Source organism: Trachurus trachurus (assembly GCF_905171665.1).
Source record: "Trachurus trachurus genome assembly, chromosome: 17".
NCBI lineage: Eukaryota > Metazoa > Chordata > Actinopteri > Carangiformes > Carangidae > Trachurus > Trachurus trachurus.
Window position 1 is genome coordinate 30,676,965 of NC_139900.1, and position 21,496 is coordinate 30,698,460.

Here is a 21,496-nt window from a genome sequence, read left to right on the forward strand (position 1 = left end):
TCTCCTCCCACTGTTTTCACTGTTTTTATTTTACAAATATGTAATAGCAATCTGAGTGATGATGACCACATGGAGCTCCCTGATGGAAGATACAGCTGGAGAGGCCTGTAGACATGTAGCAACCAGTCTAATCGCATACAAACAAACTTTCACGTAAACGGTTGCTGAGGCTCGAGCTGAGTCGTGGGAGAGGCGTCTTATTTGTGACAGACAAGCATGTAAAGTCTTTGCTAAGTGTTGTCAATACAGCAGACTCAAAAAATCAAAACAACTAGTATGAAGTCATTGTTCACACGATTCAGTCCGTAGGGGATGACTTGCTCACTCATGTCTAGAGTTTGAGACAGATCCCCCTGCAGTTTATATTACATGATGCCATGGTCTTTCATCTCTCGATCCACCTGCTCATACAAAATGGAAGATTCCATACCGTGTGGGCCAGGTGAAGGGTGTGGCTCCTGAAATAGAAGCAGGCTTCATCCCAGCGCTTCCCAGATATTCCTTCCCACTCAGTCTTCTCTGTGCTTTTCGAGAACTCATAAATAGAACATTTGATGAATTTATTCTGAGCATTGTTCAGGGCAATTGAGAGAAAGGTATTTGGAGCTGGTCATGCATGTGGGAACGTGGCTGACAGCACCCACGCAGCCTAGTCAAGCTCTTACCTGCAAAATTTGGAGCTGGGGGAGCCAGACACACCCTAATCCCCCAACATCCTGACCTTAGTAAACCTGTTGCAGCTTGTACATAGCAGGCCTGGCAACCCCTTCTCTCGAATCTCTCTGCCTACCCCACTCCTCTACCAGGCTCGCTCTCACAGTGCCATGGGTGGGCTCGGGATTTGAGTTCCTTGGCACTGCTTATTCTGCCTTTGTGAGCTAATGCTGTGCCTCATACCAGGAACAAAAGCAGTCAGTGCAAATTAAAGACCAATTATCTTTAGTGCGTGCTGGGGCAAGTCGCTCGTGTTTGCTTGAATGATGAGTACGAGGAGCGAGAGGTCCCAGGAGGAAAAGGATGTTGGTTACTGCAGCGCTTCGCATGAATGATTCATGTCAATTAATAAGCCTTAAAGTGCACATTTAGTTTTATTAATGATGTGATTTATGCAGTTGTGTTATATAGTCTATTGAAGTTAGTTTAACCTTTAATTTTACTAGAATAGTTAGCTTACTTTGAAATTAGTTATCTGTTGACACCACTGCCATGAAGCAAGTGCTGCCAGCTGGTCAGCTTAGTTTGGCATGATGACTGGAAACTGAGAGAAATAGCTGGTCTGCCAACTAAATCTGCCCACCAGCACAACATGTCCAAATTTGAAAAAAAGAAAAAAGAAAAGAAACAACATTGCATGGTTTTTCAGTGTTTACAATGTGCCCAACAATTTCTTGGCATAAGCAAATGAGTAAGAAGTTTCTGCGCCTGGCTAAAAGATCATCTATCTGACCTGAAAAGCTACAGAGCTGCGCACCATTTTTTCCATTTTTTTTGTTTCTTTGTAGGTAAACCCACAAAGACACATTTTGTTAATTTGTGAGATTAAGAAATTCTGCTACGAAGATTTGTTTAGCCTCGTCAGCTATGGACAGGATGTTTCAACCTGCCTTTACTGTATGCTAAGCTGAGCTAACAACCTACTAGCATTAGGTCCATTTTTATTTTATAGACAACAGCGGTATCATTCTTTTCATCTCACTCTCTCTAGGAAAGCAAATGAGAGTATTTCTCAAAATGTTCAAATATTTCTTTAACACAGTTAAAACCTATTAAGACTAATTAATTTAGTTGCACCCTTTCACACCCCGGGGTCACACAGAGGTTAAGTGTTGGTTAGATATCCTTCCCATCTATAGCTAACACAGTACTTTGACACTTCCAAAACATTGCTAAGCCTTCTTGCCATGCCACTGCCCTGGAGATACACAGAGCCTAAGTACTGGGCGACCTGTTCATTAATTTCCCATTAGTCAACAGTTTTTCCTCAGAGTCTCAGGGGAAATAGACTAACCCCGCCATTAGTTCCAACAATCCCTGAGGACCTATTTCTCCTCCCACCGCCTCCACCTCCACCAACACACACACTGACTAAACACCAAGCCCTGTTTCCCCGAGTGATGACCTCTTCATACACACGGCCTCTTTCATTCCACTCTGAGGGTTGGTTTAAAACCGTGGCTACACTGTCCCTGGTTTATGGCTCCCTGCCTGGCCCCCTTCAAAGTGTTGGGCAGTAGCCTGCAGTCATTGCTGACTTAATTGATGGACACATTCTTGACTGTGGATCGTTTAATCACAACAAACAAGTGGTGTCATTCAAGATGGATGGAGATATCTTTGGCAAATTTAGGAATGGGTTTCTGTTAATGCATGTGAGTAATGGTTGTTTTTTTGTTGACATGGAAAACAGATCTTGATCAAAGAGAAGGGTTTGGTTTAGCTTGATATTAACAAAATATTTATGAAATAGAAGATTTTGTTAGGGATACAATAAGAGCTGGAACAATAAGTGATTGATTAATCAATCAGTTCATGGACAGAAAATGAAATTGAATCTTTAGGTTATGGACTCTTAAAACACATCAGACAAACATATCTTCAAATCATTAAATTTTACTCAAGAAATGAGACTTCCAAAAGACAAATATCAACAAGTTAGGAATAAAACATATTAACCAAACATTAATATATCCACACTAAGTTAATGTAATGCAATCTTTCATCCAGTGTTTAGTCTCTGTATTAAAGGGTGTAGGAGGTTTTGACTCGTCTTTAATTAGAGCAGATGACTGATTTCATTCTACTAACACACAGAAAGGAATGTATGAAAGTTTAATTTCCCATGAACTTTTGCCACTGTCTTGTAGTAATTGGAAATTACACACAAGAACTTCTGTGGAAGATACTCAAGCAGAGCCTTAATGATATGGATCAAAAACAGTATTTTAAGGAGGAGGGCGTTGTTCAGATTAAGTCTGTGTTAAAAAAGAGCAACTAAAATGATATTAGACATGAACACTTGATATGACATGAACACTTTAAGGCAGTAAAAAACCTGCAAAGAAAGAGTGCTCAAGGGCTACAACTCTGCCATTTTTTTTAATTTGCCAACAAAGATGACCTGTTTTTTCCCCAATTGCTGATCAAGAACCTTAATAGGTCGCATTATCGCATATGTTTTATGATCACGTAGAAACAGAAAGCTAATGAGCTGGAAATGCATGATAAAAGCTATAAATAGCTGTCACTTGCCTTATGGACTCATTGACTGATATGTCATCAGCACTAGTGTCCGCAGCAACACAACTGACAACCAGGACAGAGCATACAGAGATGACTAGATAAGAGAGTCATAAGGCATGTGTGTGGGTGTGGTGGTGGTGGTGTGGGGGGCAGGCTCTCTCCAGACCACCACCGCAGGAAGTTCATGGCCATGAGGTCACACGCCATCACCCAGGGATTTAGAGCAACTGGTTTCAACCGGAATTCTTTGAAAGTTTTTTTCTTTTTTTAATTCTTTGTCATTGTAGCTCTGAATGACTGTGTAAGTCTGATTGCTGTTGTCCAATCTTCAGATACCACTGCACTGTATCTGTCTTTGTAGCACAGATAAGCAGCAATCATCCCTCATGTTAAAAAAAAAGCCCCTGATGTTGTTTGGTTTTTAACTGGTACAGTATTTGCGACACACACTGTTGACCGTTGCTGTGCAAACAAGACACTAACTGTGGAATTGAGGTCATTCTCTAAAAGAGATCTGCAGGAAACCTGGGCACAATGACTAAAGCCAAGGACTTTGACCATCAAATATTGACTTGAGTAAAGTCACCTGCCTTAACGTTATCTAACGTCATGTCTGCTTCCATAATTTCTTCAACAGGAAGTACCACGATTCAGGGATGGAGGAGGGATATGAGCTCGACCTCACGTATATAACAGAGCGCATCATTGCCGTGTCCTTCCCCCGGGGGTGCTCAGAGGAGATCTACTCTCACAACCTGAAGGATGTCACGCGAATGCTCAAGTCCAAGCATGCAGATAATTACCTGGTCAGTGCTTGTTCGTGTGCTGTTCACTGTCTCACCGTGAAATGTGCTGCAGCCAAGTGTCAAAGTGCAAACAGTATTGATGTTCTGGCTGATGGGCTTTCATGGAGCGTTGACATTAAAGTATTGATCTCAGAGCGCTTAGCTCATCTTTTAATCATGATAATGCAACAATAGTCGTTAAAACAAAAGCATCACATGCAGTCATCTTTCTTTTGACGTTTTAATTCATAGTCTTTGTTGTATGTTCTCTTTAGATTATCAACCTCTCGGAGAGAAGACATGATCTCTCTAAAATGAACCCCAAGGTAAGCTTAAGTGACTATCATCTATGTAGTAGTTTGAGTGAATATATCAATACAAATCAGGCTGGGGAACAACAAAACAATAAGTAAGATATGGCCCAACCTCTGTGATCAGCTGTGTCTGACTAGCAACAGTAAACACCATGATATTGATTGGTAATGCAGAGGAACAGAGGATGTGGTTGTGTAGAGAGATATGATATCTGTTCACAATGTGTGATGTGTTTTCAGACCCTGGATACAGGCTGGCCGGACATGCATGCTCCACCTCTGGATAAGATCTGCACCATCTGCAAGGCCATGGAGAGCTGGCTCAACGCTGACCCTCTACATGTGGTGGTTATACACTGCAGGGTGAGCATCTGCAGGTTCTGTTGTATCATTAACCACCTAGCATTTAGCTACTCGGCTAAACTTTCTTTTCAATGCTTCTGGAAACTCGGCCTCAAAAAAAGGCAGGATGCCCTCTTCTCTTTTTGTTTTTCTTTTTTGATACTTAATTTTTATTGCTTTTAGGAAAATATACATAGGAAAAAAGAAAAGAATAAGCAAATAAAAACAAACATCAGAAAAAGAACATGCTGGATCGCCATGTCTTTACAGATTGTTCCTGCTTCAATGTGATAGTCCTTATCCTGTTGTTAATGTGTACACAGTCCATTTCTCCCACTTTCCGCGACATTGTTCTCCTTGAGTCCTTATCTTATGAGAACTTTTCCATAACGCGTATTTCATTCACAATTTTCAGCCAGTAATCTTGTGTTGGTGGATCTGGCTTATACCACTTTCTCATGGTTGCTTTCTTACAAGCTGCTAACAAGATTTTCAGTAAATATCTGCCCTCTTTTATACAACATTCCCACTCATAGATACATTATAGCCCAAGATTCTGCCGATTCCTCTCTCTTTTTCTTATGTGAAAAAATGCAAATTGTGTAGTAAATCATCTCCTCTCTTCTTTTGTTTCTTTAGGGCGGCAAAGGTCGAATCGGTGTTGTCATCTCATCTTTTGTGCATTTCACCGATGTGTCAGCCAGGTAACCACCACTGCATCACTGGCATATTTCTACAGATGTTTTGCGCTGAATGTAGGATTCATCATAATGTGTGTGCGTGCGCGCCCACTCACCACTGTCAGGAAACGATAACAGCAACACGCTGCGACAATCCATGCGGACCCATTTTGTAGACCACAAGCAAAGTCATAGCTTAACCGCACCAGATCTATTTACCTCTTTTGACTTGGGGTCAAGGTGAATCAGAAAGTGAGTCAGAGAAAAGCCACCCCTTTCAAAGTAAAATAAGGAAAACCACACGATTTAAACCATGAATCACCCCATATTGAATTGCATGAATCAACTTGGAAACATGTTAGTTACTGTAATAGCTCCTGGCCAGAGTGTCAGTTTCATGAAATCTATTCATCGTGAAGAAAAACCATTCTAACCCATTTTCTAACCATTGTCTGTCAAAGTCAAGAAATAGAGCAAACATTTGGAGAGACTGTCTGGTGTTATGCTGCTATGTAGATCCTCTCCTCGCACAGCAGACACACTGTGGCAAAAGCACACATCGACCTTCGACTTCTCTGCATCTCCTAATGTTTGTGTCCTGCTGAGGGAGACCGGGTCGGCAAAGGTGACTGTGAAAGACAGACAGCAAAAAGAGGAGTAGAGGAAGAGATAGGAAAACAATGAGGCAGATTTACAATAGAATAGATTCAGGGGGGCAAAGGGAGAGGGACAACGAGAGAGAAACAGAGCTGTGGTGAAAAGGCTCCAGCGCCTGTTGGTTTTAGGTCTGTCTGAACAGCCGAGCTGTGCACACACTCTGGCCTCTCTCTGTCCTCCTCTCCCCCTCCGTGTTTACTTAAGGCTGGCATTCTCTTCCTCTCTGCTGGAATCCCTTGTCTCTCCGGTTACTTTCACTCTTGTCAATAATGCATGTGTATGCATGTGTGTGCATGTGTGTGTGTGTGTGTGTATACCTTGTCCTAATTGAAGTCAGGGTTAACACCATTCAATTATAGAGCAGAAGAGTGTAATCTCTCTGGAGTCATAATTGCCTAAAGTGTTTAATGTATCTCCCTGTCTCCCTCAAAGTGCTGATCAGGCATTGGACCGCTTCGCCATGAGGAAATACTACGATGATAAGGTCTCAGCTCTGATGACACCTTCGCAGAAACGGTAAGACCCAAAACACAAGCACGCCCTACTGCGTAGTAACATGCGTCTAACCATGTGTTGTGGCTGGTGCTTTGTTGTCCCCACATCTCCATCCCACACACATTCGTATCCCAGAAGCACCTGGTTCAACACGGCAGTATTGGTGATGCTGTTTGTAGCTGTTTGTTGATTTTGTTACTGAAAAGCCTTGTCATTGTTGATTATTGTGATGAGATCCCATAGAAACGCGGTGTAATCCTCCCCCTCTGTATCGCTATGAATCATCATGACTGAGCTTGTGTTTTTGGTTTGATTTGAACTAGAAGCTGTTGTGTTTATCTGAGCAAAACATTCGTCAGTGACAGGAATAAATGAAAACTTTAAAAAAAATAAATGTATATTAATCCCAATATGAAACGCCCCTTTTTCATTTCACAAAAGAAGCATAGTAAAGCAAATTAGTCTATTTTTTACATCTGAGAAAATAATTCAGATGTTGTCATAGTGATGTGACATGGATTATCTCAGTTTAGCCTTAGAAATCCCACATTGTTATGCAAATCCTTTCTTTCAAACTGGCCTCGAGGAGTTTGAAAGTCATGATGACGTTTACAGAGTGGAGAGGATTTAAAGCAAATAACAGTATCAAATTGCATCATGGAAAGTACAGGACCCAGCACTTTGGTCTGACTCTTCTCTATGCTTTCATGTCAGGTATGTTTGGATCCTCAACAGTCTTCTAAGTGGATCTATGAAGATCAATGCATCCCCCTTGTTCCTGCACTGCATCATCCTTCATGGGATACCAAACTTCGACGCTACTGGAGGTTAAACTCATATTCTTCACCACTTGACACAGCTGCAGTTCCCAATGAAAATATAGTCGCTTCCACCGCGACAGTGTAAAAGAATCCAGACACAACCACATCAGAGTTGGAGCCGTAAACAAGATGGAGACTTATCTGTGTTTTATATCTTTCTTTTTTTTTCCCAATACACACACATGCATGCTCAGGCACATAGAGGCACTTGTATAAACATAACTGAGGAGAAGAGACGTCTTTATGGGTTCCCAGTAAACCAATGGATGGGGATTCACACCCATGTTTGCATGTAAATTGCTGTTTTCACTAATTTTTGCCAAAACAACAGAGTTTTTCATCACATCATGGGGCTGCAATCCGTCTCACAACAACAGCTTATCATCACACGTTAGCTGTGAGCAAAACAATCTGAGAACACACTACAGTACCAGTGCACTTGTGACAAACATGTTTTGTGATTTTTCATTTTTCTTCCTGCAGTTTGTCGTCCATACATCAAGGTTTACCAGGGAATGCAAGCAGTGTATTCATCTGGAATCTAGTAAGTCGTTTACACTTGTGGCGCAGTCATTTGAACATTATTGTTTACTTCAAACAATGTGGGAAACCTTCAAAGCAATTTTCTGTTTAACTTAGTTTAATGGTGATTTTAATTAGGAGTTACTGCTCTCTGTAAATATCTGTGATGGCTTCCAAACTGGGGCTCACACTGACTGACTCCTCTGTTGTTTTTGTTACAGTCACATTGGTTCAGGCCACAGAGACCGGGTATGCATCACCCTGGAGCCTGCCCAGCTTCTAAAAGGGGACATCATGGTAGGGAAAGGAACAAGATGCCTCAGCAGAGATTCTGACATTAGTTTTCATTGAAGTAATTGCAATGTTTTTGTATGTGTATCTGTTTTTTCTTTTCCTTTGTAGATTAAATGCTATCACAAAAGTGACCTAACTTCAGAGCGTGAAGTTATTTTCCGGCTGCAGTTCCACACGGGAGCAGTGCAGGGCTACAACCTGATGTTTGAAAAAGAGGACATGGAGGCTGCCAGCAAAGGTAGACTTGAGAAAAAAAAAAAAAAGAACAGGTCCCAACGTGCAGCCAGTAGTTTACAGCGACTCCCCTGCTCCACGCAGCATCTGCAAGGCTCTGTCTGGATTTAATTTAGACTTGGCACTTTGAGACCAATAATCTTGTTTTCCTAAACATGTTACGTGTACTGAGAGAATCCTACTCCCAGACAACACCAGTCATCTTTCCATCTCTGCATAGCAATGGCATTCCCATGTGTTTATATTCCAGATCCCAGATTTCCAGATTACGGTAAAGTGGAACTGGTGTTCTCCGAGGGACCAGAGAGAATCCCAGGTAGATTGCTAAAACTCTTCCATTTTTTTCCCAAAAATAGTTGCTACAGGGAGACTCAGATGGAAAAGCAGACACAGTGCTTTCTCAGTTTTTTCCCTTTGTGCCGTCCTGTGCTCGGTTCCTCCCCCTCTGCCCCCTGGTGAGAAGGGATGTGGAATGCTGCAGAGGGGAAATGTAGTGTGAAGTGTGTGCTGACAGAGAGGTAAAGAAGCACAGCATGTGCTGCCCCAGATCCCCACAGGAATGAAACTAATGTTGTATGGGTCTGTGTATATGTATGTGTATGTTAAAGACCTCTCTCAAATTTAACCACATAAAATGTCACAGTGACATAATGAAAGATTTCTTTCAGGGTAAATCTGTTTTGGTCTCCGTTTTGACTGTGATATTTCCCCTCAATGTTTTTCTTCAGAAAAATCATATGTTACATATGAGTTCAATCTACAGCAGTAAAACCTTTTTCTTACAAAAAATATAAACATTTGTTTAACTCTTGACGAGAAATTTCATATATTTTCCTGATTGTCTAAATATTAATCTTAAGGCATTTCAACAGGAAATGTAGGAAAAAATAGTGAACAAGCAAACATACAGTATCTACAATAATGTTATTTTTGGGTCCAGGTGCTGACAGGTGGCAAAACGGAGCAGATGTTATTGTGGACTACAACACAACAGATCCTCTAACCCGCTGGGACTCCTACCAGAACATCTGTGATGGGGAAGGTACTGTTCTTACACTGCATTAGTCACCACATGACTCACAATGTTTTGTTATAACAGCGCCAGACTCTTTATTATGAATCAGATCCTATCTGAGCTGAAATATCAGTGGCTGTTTTTTATGAATGGAAAAACTATGCAGAGGGTGTTATCATGGGATTAAACTGCTTCTTTTACTTTCCTACTATTCAGTGTGTTCCCTCTGTTTCTCACATCCACAAACACGCAAACTCTCTTTTTCTCTCAGGGAATTAACACAGCGTGACAGGTCCTGTGGCCCAAGTTATTTAGGGACTGCAGTGTGATTGCATTAAGATGCACACACAGTCACCATTGGGTTGGTTAATGTTGCAGTCATTGGTAGCAGGAGTTATTACTCATGAGTGGAACGTAAAGTCTTGTTTCCACCGACCCTGCCTGCCTGCCTTTGTTTATTATGGCGAGGAAAAGAATTGGAGCCGCAATCTCGGTGTAAGAAAGTCTTAGGGTTGCAGAATGATTGGTATGACAAGCAGTGTTGTTTCTGTGTGAGGGATAGGGAGGAGGAGTGTTGTTGTACGGAGTGAGTGCTGTTTTCAAAGGAAAAGCAGCTAGTTCTCAAGAAATTCCAATTTTGTTGTTTCATCAAATGAATAGGCATGCTTTAACCATCCCACACACACACACACACACTCTCTCTCACACTCAGAGCCACCCTGTCGGGGCGTCCCGTCCTAGCTGCGGTTGTTTCTCTCCACTCAACCACAGAATTCACAACAACCTCCCAGAATAGAGCGACGTGGTGGTGGCATTAAAACACAGATCCACCCTTTCCCAGTACTCATTGAGAGTTTTTATAAGCAGCTTGATGAAAATGAGCTGCCTTTTCTTTTTTTTATACTTTAAAATATACCATGACATCCATATAGAATTTTACTCAACACTTCTGGGTTAGCAATTAAAAAGCAACCACTCAGAATTCATCAAAGACATCAACAAAGAAGCAATATCTCCTCTTGACTTATTCCAAAGCATTCATGTGGGATATTTACAGCCTTGTTTTCTCATGTAAACACTACGTCTGAGAGGGAAGACTGGGAGCTTTGTTGGAATTCTACATCTACTTACCACCAGTCCTGTGCCAGGCCCAGTTTGCCTCTGAAAAGGCTGTCACTCACTGGCTGCTCAGGAGGAGGAAGTCTGAAAATCCTTTGCCACTGTGGTGCTAAGGTTGTGAAAAGAAAACCTAATTTACTTCAATGGCTTTTCAATCACCAATCACCAGTGGGAGTGTGTGTTTATCTCCATGTGTGAATTAAGAGCTGAATATTAAAAGAGTGTTTTTCCAAGTTAGGTTGTTAACCTGAGTTTATTGTCAAAAGCACTGGGTCGCTGGCTTGAGTGGCTTGGCCAACAGCTGCTTGTGGAACTGAGTTGTTGCAATGTATGTATGGTTATGGTTCATGTGTAAGTGGTAACCAGAAAGCACTCATATTTACTGACTTTTTAAAGGCGCAAGTAAGTAGTAGTAGCATATACGGCAAGCAGTTCAAAAATTACAATTTGCTAATTCAACAGTGACAGGCAGTGTCCCCTTCAGTCTAAATAATCCACAGACTTTGCTTTCAATTTGTAATCTTCATGGAGATCATTTCTATGGTAGGATGTAGGTATAGGATCAGAAAGTTATCAGATATTTTACATTTTGATGTCTGTTTTCATATTTTAGAGATAGCTATCGTATGGAAATGGCTACATGTAAATAATCAGTCCTAGAACAACTGAACTGAATTTATGAATGAAGTAAACTTTTCTATTGCTCCAAGCAAGTGAACATACCTGTTAGACTAGGAACATTTTGACTTTATGTACAGTATGTATCTGTCAGAAGTTACATGTCGTTGTTTAGTGATCCTGCATACACAACTAGCAGGAGTTTGTTCCTCACTAAACGTTTTGTGCATATAGTACTGTATGTTCTGTGCAAATAGCATACAGGGGATATTTTACACAGAGCTATTGTCTACACTTTGTAGGCACATGTAAGAGCTTGGGCGGAAGAAATTGAGATGATGATGGTGATTGTCATTATGCTTAGACTCACGGCTTTGGCATTCAGGTGGTGCAGAGTAACCGAGAAGGAATGGAAGGGATTGGGTAATTGCATAGGAACAGGCAACACGACTGGACCTCCTCCTGCGATATGAAAGCAGCGAGAGGAACAACTCGCCGCTCTCTGAGCTGTAATTGGTGGATTATTCAGGGACTCACTGTACCACACCAACCACTAGATATAAATGGTTGGACTGGTTTTCTCAAGCTCAGTGGCTAAGAGCATATTTGGTTAACCATGCATGGGTTTGTTAACGTCAGTGTAATCCTCGATAGGTAGAAAACGTTTTTATAACAATTGTGGAGCCCCATAATTGAGTTTAAGGCACATCTGTTCCATGGCGATATTGTACATGAGGACGGCAGGCGTGTAATTTCATGACACACAAGAGTGAGAGAAAAACAACTCGGCTGCTGCTATTCCTGAGAATTGCCCAGAGCTCCAAGTAGAAGGCAAAGATTGCGTTAATTAAAAAGTGTCTTTTTACAGAGTGTAAAAAGTCTGGAGCTGCAGGAATGTTGTTTTCATTCTCTGATCCTCTGTGGGCCCTCGTCCCCCTGCTCCGCAGTGGGGTAGTCCCCTAATGCAGGGCAAGAGGTCGGGTTACTGCTCTCCTCCGGCCCGCCTCCATCCTTAAACCCCGCCCCACTTGTTTACATTCCTCTGTCCTTATTTGGAGATCTCAAGGTCCCCCTTGTGTGGAGTGCAAACACTCTCACCTTCTCAGCAGAGAAAGAAAGCAGGGCCAACTTATTGGAACTCTCTTGATTTGACCCTGACCATTATTTCCTGGTGAAAAGCCATGTCTGCTCTCGTGTGTCTGCAAGGCCCTTTGTCCTCTTCGAGTTGTGCTTTACCGGAGATGGGGATTGTTTTGCGCTCTTACCTGACAGTGGTGACGAAGGTAAGCGTTTTGGGTTTTTTTTTCTCCTTTTGGAAACAGATGGTTGGCAGTGAGGTAGGGGGATGGAGGGGCACGATGACAGAGGTGACAGAGACAGAGAAAGAAGGGCAGTGTCGGGGTAGAAGGGGAAAACATCTGTCCTTAAGCCTGCTCGCACCTTCCTAGAGGGAACGTTACGAGAGGGATTTGTTGGAAAACTCCCGGCGGAACTGACCTGCATGGAGGCCTGATCCGAGGCTGCTCAAGGCCGAATGCAGGGGGTTAGGGGAGGAGGAGGAGGAGGAGGAGGAGGAGGAGGAGGAGGAGGAGGAGGAGGGGGGGCCATACATACAGGAGCTTTCTTGGAGGGGGGGAGCTTTTATCATGCGTGTCTGGTATTCGGATCCTCCAGTCATAGTTTGACTGAAAGGCAGGTACTTAAGGCGGCAGATTGTGGGAGAAGCACAAGAGTCATGTTCCAGCTCTTTTGTTGAGGAGTGACAGTGAAACAGCAGTTTCACTTACTTGGCCACACCAGGAATTCTTTTCCAACACTCGTTTTGTGTAAGTCTAGTCTTTTAAAAAGACTTTTTTTTTTCCTAAACTGTTGTCTCCATCATGATGGATTTGACTGTTACCTTGCAGGATGACTGACCTCTGTGATTTTCTTTACTTTTGAGGATTAAGGAGGTTGTTTGGACATATGTTGGGGGGTCAAGGGGCAAGCAAGAGGGAGTAGGGTGGCTTAATCACAGCGGGGTGAGGAATGCAGGGGTCAGACTCTGAAGATCCACCGCCATCTGACTCTTGCAGTGGTGTACAGAAGACTCGACATCTCTTATATAACCTCAGTGCACCCTGCATGCACTAGCGCCATGGCAGTTCACCTGATGGAAGAGAGCGAAATGAATGGATTAGAATGTCAAAACAAGGGATTTGAATAATCTAGGTTTTCTAATGAATCAGTGACGTGTTGCACATTTTTTTTCTGCCATTGTATCATTGTGTCCTGGGCGTTTGTAGTGTGATGATCTGTATTGTGTGGAATGTTGTCTTTGTCAGTGGAGGTGCGATTGTAAGTGTTGAGCTTTTTGTCAATAACAGATTGTGAGTGGTGGATTTTGTGGGATGATGACATGACTGTGCTTGTTCATAGAGTCTTGCGTTGTGTGTTTGTGTGCGGTTTTGTGCCACTTGTGTTTGTCTGCGTTGAGTCTGTGCTGTTTGTGTGTCCCTGTGTGTACGTGTTGCCCGTACCAGCTGACTGTATGAAGCGCTGCATCTCTTCTATTTTGCAGCACCGCACTCTCACGGCCTAACCCAGGACAAAGCGGCTAACAAGAGGAGCCCCAGCGGAGGAGGAGGAGGAGGAGGAGGAGGAGGAGGAGAGGCGACGCTGGGCCGAGGGGCCCGCACCACCTCCGCCACCTCCAGCCCGGACCACAGCGACCACGCCCTCTCTGTCAGCAGTGACTCTGGCCTGTCCAGCACTTCCCTGTGGGCAGACAGACCCACACCTACGACGACCACCGCCACCGCCGCCGCCGCCGCCACCACCACCACCACCGCTGCCACCACCAGGGCCAACCAGGGCCCCAGCCACCAGGAGAAGGTCCAGCTGAAGCGACTCCTGAGTGGCTTCGGTCTGGAGGACCCCTCGCTGGAGCAGATGGATGATCAAAGCCCCAGGGTGGGCATCCAGCAGATAGTCCCAGCCCAAGTGCACATCAACGGAGACCCCCGTCCCCGAGAGAGGGAAACAGACATTCTGGACGATGAGGTCATTACGGGTCACGACATGCACAGCGTGGACAGCCTGGGGACCCTGTCGTCGTCCTGCCACAAGAGCAGCCAGAACTCCCTGCTGTCAGATGGCTTTGGGAGTCCTGGAGGAGAGGAGCATCAGAGCCAAAGCCAGCACCACCTTCACCATCCCGCACCCCCTGCCATGGAGGATTATGAGAGGGCCTACGCTGAGGCTAGAAGAGGCTGTCTGAGCTCCCGGAGCAACTCCGTGGCCTCCTCTAATCCCAGTAGTGCGCCCATGCCCAAGCAGCACGTCTACAGACAGGGAAGCTACTCCACACAGTCCTGGGTTCGCCAGCAGCAGATGGTCGCTGCACAACAGTTTATCTACATGCCGGAGGAAGGAAACGATACCGAAAGATACCCAGGGAACAAGCAGGGGAGCAGTTCACCCAAAGCAGGCCTGCCCGCCGAACCACAGGGCCCCACGAGGGACACGACGGCGGACGCCATGAGGAACACAGCGCCCCACAAGGAGCAGAAAACGATAAACAATAACAACAACAACAAACAGGACGAGGAGTTCAAATCTTTGACAATGGACATAGACAACTCCATCGATCAGCTCAATCAGCTGATCATGGACCTAGATCCCACATTTGTGCCGGTGTCGAGCTCCAACAAGAGGAACGGCGGCACGCACGTTAGCACCTCAGCCGGCAAATGCTCAAACGGCATCAATCTCAGATTCAACGATAATAACACAGCAACCCTGACAAACACACAGCAGACAGGTAAGACAGTCAGACAGTCTGGGTGTGGTGGTGGTGGTGGTGGTGGAGGTGTTGAGGATGATGTGGAAGTGTGGTCGTAAAAACAAATGTATGACAGATGCTTATGAAACCAGAGCTGTTTTGCAAGCAAAGTCTGATAGATTTGGTGAAGATATAAGTTATAAATTTGAAACAAGAGCAGTTCCTCTTTAAGAGCATCAGTTTTTTTTCTCCTTGCACTACAGAGTCGACTGAACAAAGCACACCTTCTCTCCTTCTCCCACCTGGCGTGTTTTAGTGGCAGAAATAGCAGAGTGGTTGCCAGGTTTTCAGATGTTTTCAGTATGTTTCTGAGGAAGGAGCACTGTCCAGACTTGTCTGTGGTAGCTATCTGACTACAGGATCAGTATGGTACATGAACAGAGGGAGAGCAGCTGTCATCGAACTTTCTGAACATTGCCGTCTCTCTGAGTTGGATCATAGCGTGTGCATACTGAGGAACACTGACATTTTCGAAATTAAAGTCAATGATATAGTCGTGCTTACCTCAGACTTACCCACAGATTGCAAGGTTATTGTTGTGTGTAGAAGCATTACGTAGAACACAGACACCACCTCCTTTATGTAATGTTAGTCACCTCTAGGAGATTTTATTAGCTGCTGCTGTTGTGCAGCATTGCAGGCTGATTCCATTTGCCCAGGCTTGTTTCAATGATATGTTACAATGACAGTGAAACATTTTCTTTGTTGTTGACAGATTTGTTGTGCTTACTACCATACTAATATGCATTGTGATGACTTGTCAATCCACCAAAGTGATTTTCCACTTCATTCCTGGTCAAACTGATCCCACAGTGATATTCAAGGGGGCAGTCATTGCTTTTGAAACGCTGCAAAAATAATCTCTTAACTATTACCACCAAGACGTGCACATTTGCTAAATTACAAAATGCCACTGTCAAGTTCGGAAGAAAAATATAGCATCATATTGTTTTATTTTATTTTTTATCATTGGATTTTGTGGTGTTCCTGCTTATGTCAGATTTGGCTTGCTCTTAAAGGTTATGAAGTTCAGTAATGTTGGCTCCAGAACAGTCGTCAGACTGTTGTGGTGCAGTAGTCCTTTGTTATATGTTTTTAGCTGAAAGCTAAGTGAGGCAGAGAAAATGCAGGAAAGCTGCTTGGATGTTAAAATCCCATGAATCACACTCCAGTACATGTACATGTGGTTGCAGGGGGGCACAGGATGGGGAGGCCTGAGGAATTTCCAAAAGAGGAACAAGTGAGCCCGGAGGCAAAGTTTTTTCCATTCGATTCCAAAGGAATACCTGTCTGTGCATATCAGCTACACACAGGTATCATTCCAAGACACACACACCGGAGGCTACAACTTTGCTAATTCACAAATAAGCCATTGGAAGTGATGGGTTGTTTGCAGTTTATTTATTATTATTATTTATTTATTTATGACAGACATTTGCAATGCCTATAGGAGTCATGGCTCAGAGTCATTCTGCAGAGCTGAAGTTGCTGTTTATGATAGAGCAAAGTGTATTAAGTTGTTTTGATAATATCTGCCAAGTCCTTTCTGCACCCTTAACTGCATTAAGGAGGAGATGAGGGCAAGGCAAGTTTATTTGTATAGCCCATTTTTACAAACAGTTTGTCTCAAAGTGCTTTACATAACATCATAACAACACCCTCTGCCCTTAGACCCTCTCACATCGACTGAGGAAAAAGTCATGCAAAGACATGCAATAGATGTTGTGTACGGACAAGAAAACAGTTTGCAACATAGAAAATGGGAGGACAGGAGGCCCAGCATTGCAGCATTTGTGTTTTATTAAGGGAACTGGGGGCGACCTACAACAACTGATGTGACAAAAAGTGACAAAAGCTCGTAACGATGAGGGGGTAGATCTTCATTGGAGGTCTTCACACGGTCATGACTTGCATGGGGCAACAACATTTTTATTACATTTACTCTTCATTTAGTTTTTTTCCCCCCTCAAACAGTTTTGGCACAAAACCTGTGAATACAATACATGATAAGTCTCTTTAGTTGATATCAGACTTCATGAATTATTGTTAATTTATTAATTATTGTTGGACAATACAGGATAATTTAACACAATGTTTTTAAATTACAATTCTAGATTAACTCATTGAGTGCCAGCCCTTTTATAAAATGGTCAGTGCCTTGTGCCAGCGTTTCGGGGCATTTTGAGTAATATTTCAAGACCCACAGAATATTTTGTACTATGACTCTGAAAACACCAAAATAGCTCAAACAACAATAAAACAAAAACAAAAAAACAAAACAACTAAAATACAACAAGTAGGAGTCCTACTCTGCAGAGTTGCTGCCCCCTCACCCTCTCCTACCCACCCCCTCCCCCTTCACCCTCTCCTTGCAAATGTTTGTAATTGGAATCACAATATGGCCAAGTGCAATGGCAGGAGCTGCAATTATATTTAAAGAAAATGTTGTGCATTGTTAGCACCATAAGTGTTGTTACCACACAGATGTTCTTGCCAACAGATCATATTCTCAAGACGTACAGGGACATGTTTGTTTGGTACAAGACTCAACAAAAATCACATCATCAATCATCGGCCCAGATAATCGCAAAGTGATGCATCTTGCATATCACGCAGCCCTAATATTAATCAAAACCCGTGCTCACAGATTTGCAGCATCTGCATCACCAACACCCGCTTAATGCTGAGATAGTAAGGGCACAACTACAGCGACACTGTGCTGTGTGTTGTATTGCCCAACCAGTCTCCTGAGGTCATATCAGGTTACAAAGATGATGGTTCATTGGAGAGAGTGTGTGTTTGTCTCTATTGCATGAAACTAACCGGACCATTCAGATCCGTGCTTGCCTGTACTTATGACTGTTTTACACACCTTGTAACCAGCATACTAACAAAATACACATGTTCTCTGGATCAATGGTACACATAAACACAAACTCCTGCAGACAGCTGTACAAGAGGAAGACCACATCCCTGAAAAGCATGTGCTGCCGAGTATGCATGACACTGTCTGTGTCATCCATGCTCACCCCAGACCGAGTGAGTAACGATCCCCCGGCAGTGGCACTTCTGCACCATTAACATTCTTCGGGGATGAGAGGCCAAGCTCGCTGGGAGGGCTCAAATTAACACCCTGGTGCTGAGTGGCAGCACTCTTCAGAGTTGTCACAACATTGAACCCCCACCACCTCCACTGACACACACACACACACACACACACATGCTCCACACCACTGCCACCAGCCAGGACCCCCTGAATTCCTCAGCTGTCCCATCCTCTGAAAACAAGACTGCAGCAGCACCCTGGGGTCAGCGCTGTGGTCATTTCAGTTTATGGACTGACTGAATAAAAATGTCATCAGTCCCCAACTTTTCACAGAGAGAAGTCATGTATGTGGCCACTGGCCAGTTCAGGTCATAAAGCTGTAAAGCTGTCAACGTCTAAATATGAACAGAACACAATTTAGTTGTGTGCAATAAATCTGAATTATAATTGATCGTGTTTAACTGAGTCATACTGTATGATTCACCTGGCTAGCTACCGAAACAACAACAGTGGCATAAAGTTGATGAAACATTTCCAGAGAACGTGATCCAGAGAATGTGCGCAAATTCAAAGCACTGCTAATTTCCCTTTTGTATTTTGATATACTTTACGTCCTTGAAATCAGCCTGTTAATCAGTTACTGTTTAATGAGCCACTTGCTGCTGTCTACCTGTGTGTATCCAGCTGTCCAGTCCAGCGAAGGCCGGGTGGGTGTCACGCGGAGTTTGAGTCACCACGGAAGCGACGTGACGGATCACCCAGGCTTCTGTAGTTCAGGGTGGGTAGGGACAGAGGAGTACAGGGGCCAGCAGACATACTCACCCTGTGTGCCACAGTCGCAGGTAAATACCTGAATTTCCCTACTGAGATTAATAAAGTATCTATCTATCTATCTATCTATCTATCTATCTATCTATCTATCTATCTATCTATCTATCTATCTATCTATCTATCTATCTATCTATCTATCTATCTATCTATCTATCTATCTATCTATCTATCTATCTATCTATCTATCTATCTATCTATCTATCTATCTATCTATCTATCTATCTCAACACATGTGCACAATGTTTGATGCTTCTATGTACTACATATTGTTTTGCCAATGGATGGATACTACAGTACATGCCACATGTGTGTGTGTGTGTTCCAGCATCCCATGTTGTATAGGAATGACAGTGCCGACTACAGGACCCAGGGCCCAGACATGGACAGTGGGGTCGAGGCCGGGAGGGACACCACTCCTCCCACCCCCGCCTTCCCCATCTCCCCACCCACACCGTATGGTACGTCTCCTGTGTCTTTGGTTCCTTTTGTTGATCTGATTCATTTTGCATTTAGCTTTTTTCTGTTTTCCTGGTTTAATCCTCTCTTTCTCTCTGTCCTTGTGTCCTTTGTATTTCCAGTGAAAACTATGTCAGAATTCACTCAACTCAGGCAAACACCATCTCCGAGCATGCAGTTATACGGAGGCTACAGAATAAACCATGGTAGGTTCAAAACACCAAATCAGCTGGTTCTTCTGAGAAAACGGAGCATCACATGAAGCTGTTATGAACATTCTTCAGTCTCAGGGAAGAAAGTGGTCTTTCTTTGTGAACTTACGTAATAGCTGCGTTTAAGAATAGACAGAACATTTGGTATAGAAAAACAATTCTCCTCTCTCATTTAATTTGATGGTTTGTATTTACAGAAATTACCATTCTGTTGTTAACTGAAAATACAGAAAGTTTGACCTTTTTCTAAACCCTATGGATTTAAGACACTTTATTATAGCACATCAAACAATTAACCAAAGTGCACTGGAGAATAAAAAAAAAACCCACATTTCTACTATTCTTCTATTTTGTTCCCTCCAACCAATTAAAGGTATCAAGTGACAGAAAGACCGTCAGTGAGTGAGAGGTCATGCAGCAGTCCTCTTTCATGTCTGTCTGTTTGGATCCACCACCTCATTAAAGCAGAACTATCTGGTCCTCTTTGCTTTACCTAATAATGGTGAGATTGTTGTTGGTGGAATCTTAGTGGTTTAGAGACAGAGGCTGAAACAAAAGACGCCTCATAAATGAGAAAGCGGGGAGATTCCTAACCGGTCTCTGCCCTTCTCACTTGGTTTTTGGAGAATGTCTGCGTGGTCACAGCCAGGAGGGAAAATTTCTCCTTTTTTTTCCTTTAGACACAACACTGTTGTTCTTTAGTTTAAAACTGATCCCCCCTGTGTTCCTTTGTGTGGATGTTTTTTGGAACACACCCTGGCAGGAATATTATTCTCAGAAATGGGAAAAGTTGTGCATTTATAGCGCTTTTCTTTAGCAGCAGGAGCATTTTTAAACTTGTGGACCAAAATCCCTTCGTGTTGGTTTTTATCGTTTGCTCAATCTTAATTATGGAAGTATGTATAACAATGTAAACCTGGTATTATGTTGCTTCCTAGATGGTTTACAGTAAATTAGGTCAGCTGTGGGATGTTTTTCTAACAGTGTTGTAACAGTAGCACAGGATTGCACATGCACTTTACTTTCATTTTCACTCCATGCGGACCTCTTATTGACTCGTTTCCATAGAGATCTACAGTATGTGTAAAGGTTGTAGTGCCTGGGAGCAGATCTGTGCCCCCGCTGTGCCTCTTGCTACCTCAGACATCCAGGCAAGAATCACCGCATTCAGCCCTGCCACATCTCCATGGTTACTGTGGGTCAGGAACCATGACACAAAAAAAACATTTGTTTCTGTGTACACAGAGGGGAAACGGGGACAAGAAGAAACTATTTCACTTGCTTTGCACTTCTCACTCCTATAAAAGTTGCTCAGAGAAATCCTGGCCATAAAGCCTGAGTTTGAACATGAGCTTTTAGATCTGCGGCTGTCAGCGGCTCCAGACTGAGACCGATTAAAACGAAGCTCTTAGATAATTATGTCAGAGAGCTTTTAATTTCCAGCTGCAGTTGAGTTTGATTTGTTGACTCCGTGGGTTGTGGCAGCGGTAATTGGTTTTATATAGATTGATGGCTGGGTTCAAGGCCATGTGGACGGTTTTCATTTCATTTCAACTCCAATATTGTTTGTTGCTGGAAAGAATCCAGAGCTCTTTCCTGAGGCGTCCTACAAGTTTATCTTTGCTTATTTAAAATTCTTTAGTTTGTTTTTTGCAGATTTCCTCTCTGTATCTGTTTATTTTCATGTTTACAGCACATAAAACCCACAAACAGCTCCAGCCTAACTATGACTGTGTTCATAAGACTTTGTTTTCTCGCTCTCATGTAGAACCACGGGAAATTTCAGAGATGATCGGCCACGTTGGAGTTGATGTTTTGCCAGACTCTTCTGTCAACTGCCACAGGACGCTAAGTGCTACACACTCTGCCTCCATTGTCGGGACCCTGAAGAGGGCTGACAGGTAGAAATCTGAGCTCTTTGGAAACTATATGCAGCATGAACTGTTTCTATACAAGGTATTACCAGTGGTACCAAAAATTAAACATTAATAA

The 21,496-nt window shown here is 43.2% G+C and overlaps 1 protein-coding gene across 2 annotated transcripts in view; it reads left to right on the forward strand.

Moving 5' to 3' along the window:
- LOC311000902 (tensin-3-like) overlaps positions 1-21,496 on the forward strand; it is a 31,793-nt gene that overhangs the window by 3,366 nt on the left and 6,931 nt on the right. For both annotated transcript variants that reach the window (XM_083991782.1, XM_083991783.1), the window contains exons 2-17: positions 3,878-4,046; positions 4,301-4,351; positions 4,580-4,702; positions 5,321-5,385; positions 6,451-6,534; positions 7,228-7,340; positions 7,818-7,878; positions 8,078-8,153; positions 8,259-8,388; positions 8,635-8,700; positions 9,325-9,426; positions 13,697-14,938; positions 18,690-18,847; positions 19,162-19,294; positions 19,415-19,498; positions 21,273-21,405. In XM_083991782.1, the coding sequence (XP_083847908.1) occupies positions 3,897-4,046; positions 4,301-4,351; positions 4,580-4,702; positions 5,321-5,385; positions 6,451-6,534; positions 7,228-7,340; positions 7,818-7,878; positions 8,078-8,153; positions 8,259-8,388; positions 8,635-8,700; positions 9,325-9,426; positions 13,697-14,938; positions 18,690-18,847; positions 19,162-19,294; positions 19,415-19,498; positions 21,273-21,405 (2,771 nt within the window). In that variant the 5' untranslated portion in view covers positions 3,878-3,896. The remainder of the gene's footprint in view (positions 1-3,877; positions 4,047-4,300; positions 4,352-4,579; positions 4,703-5,320; positions 5,386-6,450; positions 6,535-7,227; positions 7,341-7,817; positions 7,879-8,077; positions 8,154-8,258; positions 8,389-8,634; positions 8,701-9,324; positions 9,427-13,696; positions 14,939-18,689; positions 18,848-19,161; positions 19,295-19,414; positions 19,499-21,272; positions 21,406-21,496) is intronic.